Source organism: Cydia strobilella, chromosome 17 (genome assembly GCF_947568885.1).
Source record: "Cydia strobilella chromosome 17, ilCydStro3.1, whole genome shotgun sequence".
NCBI lineage: Eukaryota > Metazoa > Arthropoda > Insecta > Lepidoptera > Tortricidae > Cydia > Cydia strobilella.
The window spans coordinates 11,302,637-11,319,666 of NC_086057.1; the positions used below are offsets into that span (position 1 = coordinate 11,302,637).

Below are 17,030 nucleotides of genomic sequence, written 5' to 3' on the forward strand. Positions count from 1 at the left end.
AACATCGCTAGGAATACATAGGGTTACCAAATAAAAAAAGTCGTGACGTCAGTGAATACCATAAGGAAAAACCCAAATACACACTACAGGTGACACTCATCGCGTGCGCGATTTTGTCGATCGATTTTAAGTTTTAAATTACTAAGAACAATTTTACTTGATTCATTAACTAACCTATTTATTCAGCATAGTTGCAAAATAAAAGAACAAGTACATATTTAATTACGTAAATCTTCAGTGTTTCATTATAAGAAACGACACGCATTTGACGCACGGACGGCGGTCCAGACAAATGGGCAAAATTCTTAGCAACATAACCTAACGTCTGGTACAAATACATCGAGATTCCCGAGAAGTTTAAGTAGTTAAAATCTCGGTATACTTTTACGTCTGTATACGTTTGTAGAAGAAATCGACCGAGTGCATTTTATGAAGCCGGTGTTATGACGCGCCCGCGGGGCGTGGCGGCGGTTTGTTGCTATAGCGCCCTCGCTGAAGTGTTAGACGCGTCGCTTGGGGCGGGCGCCAAGCAGACGCCGATCGATTTTTCTCCCGGTTTACGACTAATCATGTTTTCATGGGCACTTCGCGCGTTAGCAGTACGCCCGATAAACTACAGCTGCGTATCTTCCAGACACGACTGCGAAATTTCATTTGCAATGCGTGACCGGACTACGTGAAAGCAGCATAATTGTACTTATTTGTTATTTTAATTGAGAAAACTGTTATTTTAATTTCTCCTCATTACCGTATTCCCGGTTGCATACTAAAGGAGTCAAGGTTCCTCTTTACAACATCACTTACGTCTTTACTTTTTCTTAAACCTACAACTTGTTGCTACGAAGGAGCGGGGCTTCCTGATACAGGTAGTATAATATACTTAATAGGAAGTCCCAACCTTTTACCTTTTTTTTTTTCATTTTCATATTTCAACATAATCCTAAGAATTAGTATAGGTTTTACGAATACGACTGCCAGTGCCATCAGACGTTCTGCTAGCCCAGAGGGAAATTAGGTTGTGTACTATATAGGATTAGTCCGGTTTGCGATGCCTTCCTTCAACTCGAATATAACTCAAGACTAACAACAAGACTCGTAAAGAAACCCAAAGCTGAGTGCATTAAATTGTATGATCGTGGCCATCATGGGCAACTAGTAACTACAGCAATAACTCGTCTATTCCTTATTCCTTGCCTATCGTAAGTAAATAAAAAGTAGTAAGTAGTTGTAGTGCAGTTGCTAGGTCAGGCGAAGTTTAAATTGCATAGTGCAGTGGTGCGACAATGTGTTTTTCAAATGCTGTCAGTATACTTACCAGTACAGTTCAGCTTAGTGTAGGCAGAAATACATCTTTAAGACAGAAAAACTGGATGAGTAAATCTTTCAGTTTTTTCCCTTTTGAAGTAAAAATCCCTTCATACAGGATCAAAGGTTTAATTTAACATCACTGGATAGGATAAAAACGTAAAGCGTTCGAAATTAAACGAACTGTGCCTAGTCAGTCATATAATCAAGTGGCGATACGGGACATCAATAACTTATTCACGTATTCGTACGGGATATCCAAAAAGGGAGAAAATCAGTTATGTGGGATACTAGGCGGAGATTTTTAATAATGAATAAAATTCGATCGAATTAACCCAAGATGTGACAATATCATTGACTTGCAAATAAATGCAGACCGTTCCAAGTTTTACACGAGTTTGCGTAGGTTTAAAATTCTGAACAAAATAAATTTGAGTTTTAATCTTAATTGTTATACTAACCATTAAGGGCCATTGGAGTTATTTAAATAAATAAATTGAATTGAATTATATTTGACATTCAAGTTATTATTTCACAGCAAGATGGGCAACCGCCTACACGAGATGAATGAACACTGATTGAGAGCTCCACTTGTTGCTTATGATGGTTGATATTGTTTGAGATAAAAAAAAAGGAATAATCGACCTTAATGTCTACGGTATTAAGAAGATTCAAATAGATTTTTTAAGTGAAGTAATTTTCATTGATTTAAAGGAATTTGCTATTCAAAATAATAATAATAATAATGTAGCGGGGGCAGTTTGTGGCGAGCTGACGGTGAGTGGCGACACCGCGGACCCCTATTCCAGAGGGCCCTTTCATCTGGCCCTCGCCTCTGTGCTTGCCTTGAGTGGCCGGCCAGGGTGGAGTCGCAAGAGCGGGACCTATGCTCCAGGTTGGAAGTGTAAAATGTCATAACGCCGGCGGCCTGCTGAACGGATAACCGGGAACTGGCTACCGCAGCCTCACCTCACTACAACCTCACAGCCGCTATGAAGTGTAGATCTATTGTCGCACTGTGCGTGCGGCCGTTGTAGGGCCCACTCAATGAGTTGGCCAGTCACCACCTGTCTTACACAATTTTTGAGACTGATTGTCACGGCAGCGGCAGGTGTCCGCTAGTCTCCTCCCAAACTCCCATACAAATAAAAATAAATAAATAAATATTATAAGACATTCTTACACAGATTGACTAAGTCCCACAGTAAGCTCAAGAAGGCTTGTGTTATGGGTACTCAGACAACGATATATATACCTATAATATACAAATACATAAATACATAGAAAGCACCCAAACACAAATAATAATAATAATAGGGTTACTCAACGTATTTACTCGTACATATTTAAACTGTTCGCTTGTCCACCTCAATATATCAGGCTTTGTACTAGAATGAGTTCGATTGAGCGGATTGGGCAGTCGCACTGTCATTCTATATAGTATCTGGGATATGAAAATCTAATAAATCTGTGAGTTTTGTTTTAGCGACCGCGGCTCGATCAACCTACGCGTTGACCTATTTGCTAAATGGAGATGTATTCTGTTCATTTGTTCCACGTTGTTAACATTGTAACGTGCATAACATTCTTGTTTCGTCATTGGAATCAATGGAAAACATTTTCCTATGATACCCTTCACATATTTCGCGGCGTTTTAAAAATTGAATTCGCTTTAAGTGGGGTTTTATTTTATTTAAAGAGATATGTCGTGTAAACTTGCTCATGGACCTCATTTATGGGTGGTGTAGCATAAGAAAATGTTTTTCATTGTTACAATGACAACATGTAACAATGGAACAGATTAGATCTTTACTATCATAAAAGTCACGAAAAGGGTACAATACCGGTATTTTTCTGCCAACTGTCGGGTTTGTTAAATAGTGAACCTTCTGTATTTACATACCTATAAGGTATTGTGAGTACTTATCACGTCATAAACGCAGCCATCATAGGGTCCCGCTGGTCTCAGTTACTCATGACTCATGAGTCATGAGTTAAAAAGTAAAGAAATAACAGGAAATATTGGTAGACTATGGTAACTTGCACAAACTCGTAAGCTACTTAATAGAATTGTTAAATAGATTCCTTGAAAGTTATCCCTACACTGTAGTAGTAAGTTAAACAATATCGCTAAGAAGAACGTCGGCGGTGAATCGATAACAAACAGCGACGGCGGTTCATACTGTGCGCGCCGAAACGCTCGGCCGTTGACCGTGCGGGGGCGCGACGCTAACCTTGGCCAATCTGTGCCACCATCCACTCCCTTTATATTTCTACGCCTTGTGAAGTATCAACAATTCGGACGTTCTAATTTAAATAATGCTACATTTCAGTCGGAAAACTCATGACACGCACAAAGGTCGCGTAATAGTTACCTATCGCTACACAATGCACAAGTGTAAATAGGGTTAGGAATCAATAGACGAACCGCAGGAGACGAAGGTGCGGAAGCGATGGTTGTGCCGGTTGCGGCGGTGCGGCGGCGCGGGCTCGCGTCGCACCAGCTTGCCCAGCAGCTCGAGCAGGGAGAGGCGCAGCGGGCGCGGCGGGCGCGGCTCGCCCTCCGCGCCCAGCACCTCCAGCTCTACCGCCTCCGAGCGCGCGCACATCCGCGCCGCTACCGCCGCCCCATGCCGCCCGTCTCGCCCGGCCACCCCGGTGCACCGTACCACTGAGCACTAGCAGCGACCGCACGCGCGTTCCGCCGAGCCGCAGGGCCGAGACTCGCAGCACACACTAGCGCCGCCCGAACGGCGCGCGCATCTGAGACCTGTGTTGCCCTCTCATCTCGCGCGGTGTTGGCCGCTACTAATCGAGAAAACTCTCTACGTTTTCCTGCATTGCCGTTAGAAAAACCGACAAAACGAGATTTTTCCGGCTACACAACAAGCAACGTGCGCAGTGGATGTTTGACGGCTTCAGCACACACGATTATCGCGCGTTATATTTATTTACATTTACAGTCGTGAACGCCTTGAAAACTTACGCGGCACTTTTGAAGCTCAAAATCTCAAATATTATATTTTATATATATGTACATTTGTACGTATGTACTCAAATGGGGTTAACTGTTCAGAATAAAATCAAGTCGTAACCTAGTCTACTCACTCCTGGGCTTTTATTCGATTTTTACGTCCGTTTCCTCACATGTCCGTGAAAAGCAAACAATGTCAAAAACACAACGAGCTCAATACGAATCCCGATCCGATTATTGTTTTTTATTACATTTATATCTGCTACTAAATTAAACTTTCGTAAAGTCTATTGACTTCTACTGTTGTAAAGTTTTGTACTAATTGGTATTTTGCGGTAAACGGCGAGTTAATGTGCGTGATGGGCTATAAAACCATTTTTTTTTTTCATATAATTTTAACAAAAAAAGATTTAATAACAGTTAAAAATTAATATTGTACTAACAAAATTATTATAGTTTATAAAGCCGAAACACGTCAAGGATACACAATTTAATTATGGAGATTTAACCATTTTTATGACCAGCTCCAATTTATTTTGGGAGCGTAGCATAAGTTAAAAAAAAATTGGTCGTCACGCTATTCAAGCTGAACACTAGACTAGGAAAGGAAGGTTGGGTAAATCAATAATGTATTATTACTTTATATACAAAGTCATGTTATCATCAAGCTGGTCTGATGATGGAGACCAAAGGTATTACCTATTAGGATCTATATGTAGGATTTTATTGACATTAATTAAATTATAACAATCTTATATTAACACCCCATTATTGCCTATAGTCATTGGCTATCTAAAAAATATATAACCTAAACTAATAAAAAGATCGAAAGTTTATAATTTAGTTTTAGTCATATGAATTGTATAATACGTCACTTTAGGTTTGAGCCAGCCTTGATCCTACAACTATTACCTACGTAGTAATCTAAACAGTACTTATGGCATTGATGGTATCAAACCCAATAAATTTTACTCTATGTCCACGGGGGCAACTGAAACAGCTGAAATTATGCATATTCTTTTGTTCATTACTTTGACATGACAGTGCATTTATTGATTTTTTAATAAGTATTTAAGTTATTATCAACGACAATTTTTAATTATTAAGAGCCAACAGGAGCCGAGACCAAACTCAATTTTGAGATTTGAAAGAGAATATCGTCGTCGCGCCGACGGGGGCGGTACTGCGTACCGAGGGACTATCCCAGTGTGTGTGGTGCACGCACACCGACGCGCACGTTATTTGCGCTCCTCGCCGGCCTCACGCCGCTCGCGTTTTTAGTAACTAAATTCAATATCCTTCTACAACCTGCAATCTAATTAACATTTCGAGTTACAGAATAGTAAAAAAACATAACACAATATGGACATACAAGAAAACATTGTTGTATAAAAACATACAAGATAACGGCTGTTAAATTAATCCAATTAAATATTTTTAAATATGATAAACAAAAATATTAAATTATAGTCGTGAGTATTTTAAAAGTAAAACTCCCTTATACCTTGATTTTAAACAAAGTATTTTACTTATAACTTACTTGGTTCGTATGAATTAGTGACATACCTAATTAAAAAAGAAAGCTATAACTCCCTCGGGAACAATATAGGCCTTTTCCCTTCAGTACACCTGCATGAAATAAGATCTTTTCGAGCAAGCGTCTTGAAAAACAAATTTGCCGCTCTCCGGCTCCGTTGAATAGAAAAAAAGAAAGCCTCAGGTTAGATAAAATTATCATAATAAAGAAACATGTGACATGTGATATTTCTTACTTTGATGTAATTATACAGTTTTATTGATGGTCCGTTTTTTTATTTATGTGTCAGATTTTGATAAAAATAGGTATAAATTGAAGAGCTCCTAATTCTGATCGGAATAAATATGAAACCCAATAAATAAATAAATAATAATAAATATTAAATCAATATTATAGGACATTCTTACACAGATTGACTAAGTCCCACGGTAAGCCCAAGGAGGCTTGTGTTATGGGTACTCAGACAACGATATACATAATATATAAATACTTAAATACAAATAGAAAACACCCATGACTCAGGAACAAATATCTGTGCTCATCATATCATATCATCGAACCCAGGACCATCGGCTTCACAGGCAGGGTCACTACCTCCTAGGCCAGACGACCGGTCGTCGCCCAATATTTTGGGACAATAGTCTAGTCTACAAAAGGTTCAAGGTGGTGAAAAAAATAGTGTAAGCTGTTCGCATAAAAAAACCGCAAATCGATGTACAGGTTAGCCGTTTGGTACACGTATATACTAGTCAAAACAAAATTTTTGACCCGCAGTTCCTAAAAAAAATTCCCTTAGGGGAGTGCTGAAACCTTTTTTTGTATAAAAAAAAACTTTTTTTTAAACCTATCGTATACTTCTCATCTATCATACGAAAGGGCTTTTTGAAGCGATTCTGAAAATATACCACATCATTGCATTTTAGCCATTTTTAGGGTTCCGTAGCCAAATGGCAAAAAACGGAACCCTTATGGATTCGTCATGTCTGTCTGTCTGTCGTCCGTCCGTATGTCACAGCCACTTCTTTCCGAAACTATAAGAACTGTTGAAACTTGGTAAGTAGATGTATTCTGTGAACCGCATTAAGATTTTCACTTAAAAATAGGAAAAAAAAATTTTAGGGGTTCCCCATACTTAGAACTGAAACCCAAAATTTTTTTTTTTTTTCATCAAACCCATACGTGTGTGGTATCTATAGATAGGTCTTCAAAAATGATATTGAGGTTTCTCATATATTTTTTTTCTAAACTGAATAGTTTGCGCGAGACCGAGAGACACTTCCAAAGTGGTAAAATGTGTAACCCCCCCTCTAACTTCTAAAATAAGAGAATGATAAAACTGAAAAAATATATGATGTACATTACCTTGCCAACTTTTACCGAGAACTGGTTTGAACGAGATCTAGTTAGTAGTTTTTTTTTAATACGTTATAAATCGTAAACCGCAATTTACCTTTCACTCACGTTTCACATAAAAATACATTGTTTAAATTGTGTAATGTACGGAACCCTCGGCGCCCGATTCCGATTCGCACTTGGCCGGTTTTTTCTTAAATTGAAAGAAAAAGAATTTTCAAAACATACCAAGTTTGGGCTCCTCCAGATACGATATGGCTGATTTTTTTTGTACAAATGATACGTGATATCCTCATATGTAACCCCAAAAAAGCAATAAAAAAATTATTTAGTTTTTTTTTTCAATACAAAGTGACACAGTTCTACTTAACCCTTTAACTTGACCCCAAACTTGGTGTGTTTTGAAAATTCTATTTGTTTTAATTTACAAAAAAATGGCTAAAATGTAATGATGTGGTATAATTTTAGAATCGCCTCAAAAAGCCCTTTCGTATGATACCACACACGATAGGTTTTTGGAAAAAAAATATGTTTTTTTTTTTCATACAAAAAAAATGTTTTAGCATACCCCTCCTAAGGGATTTTTTTTTAGAAACTGCGGGTCAAAAATTTTGTTTTGACCTCTTAGTATGCGTGTGCCAAACGGCTAACCTGTACATCGATTTGCGGTTTTTCTTTGAAATTGGGCTTGTACGGCTGCCACTAATAGAGATACTAACTCCTAAAAATACGTATGATACCTCATTGGATTCAGAATGATGTCTAAAAATGTATTCGAAGCGTTTATTCCCACATAAAAAAAGTTCAAAGCTATTAACAAAAAACGGCCAAGTGCGAGTCGGTTCCGTACCATTACGCAAAAAACGGCAAAAAATCCCGTTTGTTGTTTGGGAGCCCCACTTAAAAAAATATTTTATTCTGTTTTTAGTATTTGTTGTTATAGCGGCAACAGAAATATATCATCCGTAAATATTGCAACTTTTTAGCTATCACGGTTCACGAGATACAGCCTGGTGACAGACGGACAGGCAGATTGACAGACAGACAGACAGATATTATTTTAAAGGTATTAAATATTCTTTTAAAAATTAGGAAATAATATGGTGTATTTAAAACATATCATGTTTTTAGTTTTACTTTTTATTAAGTAACCACATTTTTTTCGAACTTTCGTCTTTGTTGTAAATTAAAAAAAAAAAGAAAATAATTGGCGTAAAATGTATTTCGCCTCGTGGAGCCCCTTTCATGAGATCACGTCACAAAAGTTTTAATAAAATTAATACTTTGTTTAAAATCAATTTTTGAATAATAGTGAAACTTGTAAAATATAAAGCAATATATAATACTTAGAACTGATACTTTTCTAAATAAAGAATGAATAAACTAAATTGTGTAATTAATTTTTAGTGCAAATCACCACAATTTGCTTCTAAAGAGCAAATCTGTGACCAAAAATTATATATAGTTTTAATTTTTCGTTCGTATATTCAGATTTGTGTATGAAAATGTGAAACTATTATTTCTAAAATAAATTATTCGTCCCTAATTTACACAAAATTTATACCAAATTTGATCTCATATCAAGAGATAGGTAGAAATAGAGGCAAACTGGACCGCAGAAGCCGACTTTTCCCCTCCCTTTTTGGGGGGTAGCCAGGACTTAATCTCGTAGTGGTTGGAGAGCCGGCAGTAAAGTTTCGAACCAACGTGATACCGCGATGAGATGCACAATGGTTTCCCATAAAAGTGATGCTAAGTCCGAATTTGATAGTCTGCCACGGCGGAACTGGCCGAAAGTACAAAAAAGATAGCCACTTCCGGTGTGAAAAAGGGGGGGTCATTTAACCCATCTGATACTGCAATAATAGCTATGGCATCAGTTAGAAATTTACTGGTAGATACAGAAAAGCGAAATCTGCCAATATGATTTCTGCCGGAAGTGCTTGGCATACGCTCTCAAAGGTGACCATCGGGACCCCTAAATTAACCCATCTGATACCAGCATGAAACCAATTCCAGTCGGTAGATATGAACCTTCTATTTAGGAATATATAAGTCTGCCAGGGCGTTTTCAGCCGAAACACCTTGACATACGAGATTTTGTGGCGCAACATCCGTGGTACCCGTATTTCGGAATTGTACATATTACGGATATTTCAAATACTGCAGGCTTATTAATTTATTACTCTATGCTTATATTTGTATATTATTACGTTATTAATAACATATATTTCAAATTTATTAATATACACAATTTAATTTGGGCATTAATTTAATACCTGCTTACGGCTTTGTACTTCTTTGTTTGCCTTATAAAGGTGCTAACAAATTAGCTACCGATATCTTTACAGTTGATAGTACTCGGCTCCTGAAGTATATGTAAGTATGAAACATTATAGGTTTTATGATGTTATTTTGAGAAAATTGGAAAACAAATTTGCTTTGTAAAAAAACTCTGTTAATGAGATAATTAAATGAGACCTCATTGAACAGATTTTAAAACCTCTTTTAAATATAAAACGTAACTGGCCACTTCACGTTGATAAATCAAATGACACGTTGACAATGACATTTAAGACAAACAAGCAGTTAAATACATGATGATTATTTTTTAGATTTTATATTAGTAGTATATAGTTTATTTATTTTGTTCGGTAAATAAAATAAAAATTATGAGAAAATTTCTTAATTTCTGTTAAAAGTTAATTGTTCTAGTGTAAAGTACCATCTCGTAAAATTTCTGTAGCTAATTTGTTAGCACCTTATATATAAATAATAAAATAATTTTAGATTACAATATCCTTTATTTACCAAAATGAACAAAATTATTATTATTACATACTTATTGTAAACGGGTGTGAAAAGACAGGATTTTCAACGTCAAGGACGATTTTTACCAATAATCCAAATATGAGCATTGTACATCATTTTTAGGGTTCCGTACCCAAAGGGTAAAGACGGGACCCTATTACTAAGACTCCGCTGTCCGTCTGTCCGTCCGTTCCATCTGTCACCAGGCTGTATCTCATGAACCGTGATAGCTAGACAGTTGAAATTTTCACAGATGATGTATTTCTGTTGTTATTTATAAATATTGGGAGTATTATGGGTACTAGGCGAGGATATACATACATACTTATATATATAAATATATACTTAAATACATAGATAACAACCATGACTCAGGAATAAATATATGTTTTCATCACACAAATATATGCCCTTATCGGAATTCGAACCCAAGACCATCGGCTTTGCGGGCAGTAAGTAGGCCAGACCGGTCGTCAATAGATTAGTTATCTCAATTTGTAGTGTTATAAAACAACACCCTGAATGTTAAACTACGTCATTTTTGCGTCAACGTCAAGAAATGTAGGGGAGAGGTGGGAATGACGGTATACTTAATGTTTCAAGTCCAATAAAACTAAAAATGGTATTCTTTTTAAGTTTTTGTTATTTTTATTATTATCTTTGGTAATCAGTCTTTCTTAATCAACACTTACTAGGAACTCTCTAGTTAGATAATTAAATTAAAAATAAATTAAAATGGCCAAAAGTGCCTACTCTCCATCTTGCCCCCCAGGTATGGTAAGATGGGGGAACCCCTACCGGACAAGATAAGAATGATTCATAGAAATATTATATTTAGGGCCTAAACAAAACTTCAATTTTTGGATATTGGGTCCATCGTCTAATACCTTCTCACGAACTGTTTTACTTTTATTTCTTAAGTCGTCTGAGAGACAGAAAATGTGTTTACAGCTAACATGTACCCCATCTTCCCTTTATAACAGCAGCAGTTTGTTGTTATAGCGGCAACAGAAATACATCATCTGTGAAAATTTCATCTGTCTAGCTATCACGGTTGATGAGATACAGGCTGGTGACTGACGGACAGACAGACAGACAGCGGAGTCTTAGTTATAGGGTCCCGTTTTTACCCTTTGGGTACGGAACCCTAGAAATGTTAAGGAATATGGCAAAAACAGTTTTTTTGCTAATAAATAATTAACGACACCATTTGTCTAGCCGGTCACTGTGCGAACTGATTGCCATGATGGCGACGCATCGTCATGCACTAACGGGATTCTGATGGTTGGTCAGTCGTGTCGCCATATAAAGCCGCTACCCCGTCTTACTCGTCTTGCCCCTCTCTCCCCTACATAAGATAGTGATTAGATACACCAAATAAGTGAAAAAACGCCTCAAGCGTAAAAGAAACCACCGAAAACCATTTTATGCCGCATTACAAGCCTGATTTAGCTATGAATACTAATACCCCCTTATTCGTAAAATTTTACGAGCCTGAATTAGTTAAATTATGTTTTATCCTTTTCTTACAAATACATAAGTCAAAATGACAGACAAAGACAAACGATTCATATAGCTAATTCAATGACTATCAATCATATTAATCACATTATTTAATTTATTTTAACTTAATTTATTATAAATATATGTTATTAATAACGTAATAATATACAAATATAACCATAGAGTAATAAATTAATAAGCCTGCAGTATTTGAAATGTCCGTAATATGTACAATTCCGAAATACGGGTACCACGGATGTTGCGCCACAAAATCTCGTATGTCAAGGTGTTTCGGCTGAAAACGCCCTGGCAGACTTATATATTCCTGAATAGAAGGTTCATATCTACCGACTGGAATTGGTTTCATGCTGGTATCAGATGGGTTAATTTAGGGGTCCCGATGGTCACCTTTGAGAGCGTATGCCAAGCACTTCCGGCAGGAATCATACTGGCAGATTTCGCTTTTCTGTATCTACCAGTAAATTTCTAACTGATGCCATAGCTATTATTGCAGTATCAGATGGGTTAAATGACCCCCCCTTTTTCGCACCGGAAGTGGCTATCTTTTTTGTACTTTCGGCCAGTTCCGCCGTGGCAGACTATCAAATTCGGACTTAGCATCACTTTTATGAGAAACCATTGTGCATCTCATCGCGGTATCACGTTGGTTCGAAACTTTACTGCCGGCTCTTCTACCATAGCTAGTGCGTCAGCTCAGCTTTGTATGAACCAAGGAATAATAAATAGTGTTAAACGATATCCCCTGAGGCCAAAGTGCATACTCACTTTACTTACTTCGCCTACTAAGAGGCAAATCGCGACTTTGTTATGGTTTATCGATAACTTATCACATCACTAGATTATCGACTTTCAATGTCGACTATTGCCCATCACTTTTCTGTCCGTGTACGTATTTAGAAACTTGACCCCGCCCCTAAAATTAGTGCGATAAGGACAACTGCAGCTTAGGCGAAAAATCCTGCGTAAAAATCTCAAAAATCGAGGTTTCGTACTCGACTGTTTCCTCCTCCAAAACTTAAGCAATCGTAACCAAATTTGGAAATCTAAATGATTATGAAATTGTCTGTGTCGGACTGTTTTGATTTTTTGGCTAATTGATACCAGTTTTGAATACCACGCCTCTCATTGCGGCATAGTCAGTGAGGCCATTTTTGGCCATGTTTGAAGGGCTCTAGCGCCTTAAAAAACAAAAATATCAAAAAAAGCAAAACACACCGACACAGATATTGACAATATTAATCTGTGTTGAAAAAATCATTCCTCTAGCTTCAAAAACCAGGGAGGAAACAGTCGAGTACGTTTGTATGGAGAAATGACCACTCCTGTTGGCTCTTAAGCAAGCTTGCATTTTTTTGTGTATACTTTTATAGTAACGTATACTTTAATGGACAGTGAATTAATCAATAGGCAATAGAAGTACTAGAACATAGAATAAATAATAGTTATTACGCGTAAATATTGGATATTAGAGCTAAGCGTATTCTCAAATACTAGCTAAGTAAAGTCGTTAGGCTAGTGAATACGTAACCCTTTGAATTAGTCTACATGCGACATTTGTATCTAAGCTAGATGCTACATGAACAAGTGCCATTAAAGCAAACCAACACGTCCAAGCCGAAAGTTCAAGAACACAAATACAAATGAGCATTGGTCTACGACAGCATCTTGGCATATTGTGTACGTACAATCAGGAAAATATTAGCACTGGGTGCTAGGCTAATAGTTTTGTTTACTGTACATAGATTAATCCCTTATTCATAAAACTTAACAAGCGTCTAATGGTTAATGTATGTTTTATTTTATCCCATTCTAACAAACACTTATGTCAAAGAGACAAATAAGGACTGCAATAACATGTTTGAGGTTGTCTGATGAGTGACTTTTACGTTACGTTATTACGTTATTAATAAACGTATGAATAACGGTGTTAGTTCTTATGTACAGTACAGTCCGTCATTTCATTAAATTATATATCGCAACATTCGCAACACACCCTTCCTACGAAAGTAACAAAGATATGTTGCGATAAATTTGGCCACTTTGACTGTCACTTTTTATTTGAAGCTGACTGGTACTTAAAAATCTTTGCCCTAAGGCCGCATACTTTTTACCTCATTAATAAAAGTAGTACGTACGTCTTTCCTTTATACAATCTAAAGCGTTAATTACTTTTATAACAATAAGCAGATGAGCAAAATAAATAGACTTAGAGTCATCCTTGAGGACAAGTGCCGAGGCCGAACGTCACTCACCTTGGCCATGTGTTCTCACCGAGGACTTTCCCATGTCGGCCGCACCATCCACACTTACACACGCTCACTCTACACACTTAACACACACACTTAACACTTTGTGCGTACTTATACTTAAAGGTCGGTATAAAAGCGGCGTACAAAAAGTTACACGTTATATTATGAAAGGACACTTGAGGGTAATCTAGGTCTTCTACGTAGCGGGCGGTAAGGTGGTATTGTGAAGGGCGGAGGACCGCGCGGCGCGAACCGCATCCTGCGCGCCCCCGGTGCACGTCGCCTTCCTGTAACAACATAAACACACAATATTAAACTCCACTAAATATTAGGTATTTACTATTTATAGCTAACTGTTACCTCCTACGAGTAAGCGGGTCGCATTCTGCCTTAAGGATTTGTCACTGAATTGCAATTTTGTAATTTCTGTACAGGAAAGGCCAGTGTCAGCTAATACAGGCATGTATTAGCTGTACTTTCAAAAATCAGGGCTATAACTGCCCATAGACAAGAGGTTCCATTTTTCGTGGAATATGCTTTGAACATTGAATGAACATGATTCCTACAACAAACTGAATCCTGGTCTACCAAGAAAAACACCCTGAGTTTTTTGGCAAAACACGTGCCTATGGGATAAAATTCCCCCGTTAATTGAGAAGACGGCATTCAACGTAACTCATAAAAAATTAGACCGTCAAATTATTATCCAGTGGAATTTTAAATTAGGTATTCATCATTTTCAGGTGCGGAAACGTAGGCATGTAAATAACTACAACACTGAGATCCCGTTTTCCGATCGGGTATTACAAACTGAAAATGTCAGCCTACGACGAACGATGTGAAAATGTCAGCCTAAGACCTACGACGAACGAGATATACCTACCTAACTAATCTTTGGCGTCTTAATATAATCTTAATAGGTATTAATATAACCGGTTATATAGTTGCTTATCGCAAAATCTTAGTCTCGACAATATAACGTTATCATAGTAATCTTATAATACAACCCATTGTTGTTATGAGTTATTTGAAGTTTTCACGACGAAAATCATAGGTAAAATTTCTAGGTCATAATCATATCAATATTTCATAATAATCATAGGTCTTAAATATATAGTACATTGTACGGGGCTGCGGGCGTAGAATGTTCGTTGCATTTTCTTGTCGTTTCGTCTGTCATTTTAATAATAAGTGGATTAAGAAACTAGCACCGCATTTGTACCTCTCGTTTTCTTAGATTGGCGCAGTATTTCACACCGCAAATATGTCCCACATCACTGCTTTACTTATAGCACTCATCGTAAACATCTCGCGCCCGTCAAATTTTAAATCACCGACACCAGCCTTGCCACAAATGTAACTAGTCTTGATTCGATCACAGCAGCTCTGAGAACTGGAGGCCTCAATGATGTTTCTTTCGTATATGACATGTGTTTCAGTTTTGTCCTATAGTACAGCCTTACTCGCAGCTAAACGAAATGCATAAAGGTAAATATTACCCTAGAAAAACCGGCCAAGTGCGAGTCGGACTCGCGCACGATGGGTTCCGTACCATTTACGCAAAAAACGGCAAAAAAATCACGGTTGTTGTATGGGAGCCCCACTTAAATATTCAATAACAACTCCGTTATTATGCTCTTGTCTTGTGTTAAAATCCCTATGAGGAAATTGTACGTTTTTAAAAGTTTTCATGATCATTACATAACGAAATATTAAAGTGTCTTTAAAGGCACATACAAAAAGAATGCATATATGTATATCACACATAGCATATCTTTAGAATTATTTTCCTCACAGGTATTTTGAACACTTCTAAATAAAATAAAATAATTTTATTAAATTATTTTATTATTTTATAAATTTAAAGTGCTAATTTCGAACCACTTCGCCAAACAAGCGAAGCTTCAGAAGTCAATCTCATAGTCCCTCGTTCCACCGTATATTCAAACCGTTAATAAGTCCCGCCTAGAGACTGACCGTCAAGCAGTGCTCCTAATGAGACAAATTAGACTTCATTGGGTGAATTGAGATGCGCTGCTTGATAGCCGTCACGTGTCATGCCATATAGATACGGTCAAGGAATTTGATTACTATAGCATATCGTACCTTGTCACAGTGCAGCAGTGAAGTGATAGCCCTAGCGGCTTTCATATTGATTATCACTGAGAAAAGGTACGAAATGGTACATATTATAAATCAAATTCTATGACTGTTAAATTAAATAGCCGTTAATAATTAATTGTCTGCATGTATAACTATCACGAAAAAAGCTCAGAAAAATAAGCTAATACACAAGTCTATTTCAATGGATATAAAAAAAAAACTTTAAACAATATTAATATTGCAATAAATCACAGAATAAAATATCGGTAAATCTCGCATGTACCTATATACTTATCACAACGTGACAGATGTTTTATTTATGCCGATAAACGATATAAATGCGCATATCAAATCTTATACTGAGGGTGTATAGTACCAGCTAATAATCGTGTCGTGTATCGTGTATTATGCTTCAGTTTGAACCGTGTCATAACATAATATATATTTGCGTTTTTACTTATTACGAATAAAATAATACAAGATCTGATCTGATGTTTTTTTTTTCGACATTTTTATTAATGATCTTTCAGTGATACGTATGTAATATAGGTATATAGATAGTTGATGAATTGATGATACATTACGTCTCGTATTTTACAAAACATGCATGTTGGTGGTGTACAAAATATTCGGAGGCAGGAATTAGTTTTTTTTTTTTCGAGAAGCGATTGAAATCAAGAAGCACCCCAGAAATTTTAATAGGGAAGATGGTTTTAACTTATCAGCAACTTGGGGACCAGTGATCCAGAAGTTAAAGCCAAGGGATCTATCTTCGGATGTGTGCGTGGATGTTGTGAGTGTTGTGTGTCGGACTATTGACAATAATTAACTTTTATGTGTAGTGGGTGGTTTGAAAATGTGATGTCTACCTCAAACTTTAAATGCACTTTTCGTGGGGTATTCACACAAATCTCTGTTTTGACATTTTGCTGGGACGTCAGTTAGCCGCGACCACGACCAGTGAAACCTGTGTCGAAACGTCGGTAAATAAAGGTAACAAAATAAATTCGCGATAGACCCGTTTCTAAATGTGATTTAATAGGAATTAGTTTGTTCAGTAAGTATGATTAAAATTGTGCGCTTCGTAAATATTTGTGGTGACGTATTTATCTTTGTTTATCACGGAATCAGTTCGGCATTGACATACGCTAGCGGGAACGTCTTTATTTCTATG

The 17,030-nt window shown here is 37.1% G+C and overlaps 1 protein-coding gene across 1 annotated transcript in view; it reads right to left on the reverse strand.

Annotated features, from left to right (window-relative positions):
• The window catches only part of LOC134748772 (probable phospholipid-transporting ATPase IM), a 62,175-nt gene extending 58,158 nt beyond the window's left edge, over nt 1-4,017 (reverse strand). Inside the window, exon 1 of the mRNA XM_063683551.1 lies at nt 3,734-4,017. Within this exon, the coding sequence (XP_063539621.1) occupies nt 3,734-3,914 (181 nt within the window). The 5' untranslated portion in view covers nt 3,915-4,017. The remainder of the gene's footprint in view (nt 1-3,733) is intronic.
• Nucleotides 4,018-17,030: the final 13,013 nt, after the last annotated feature.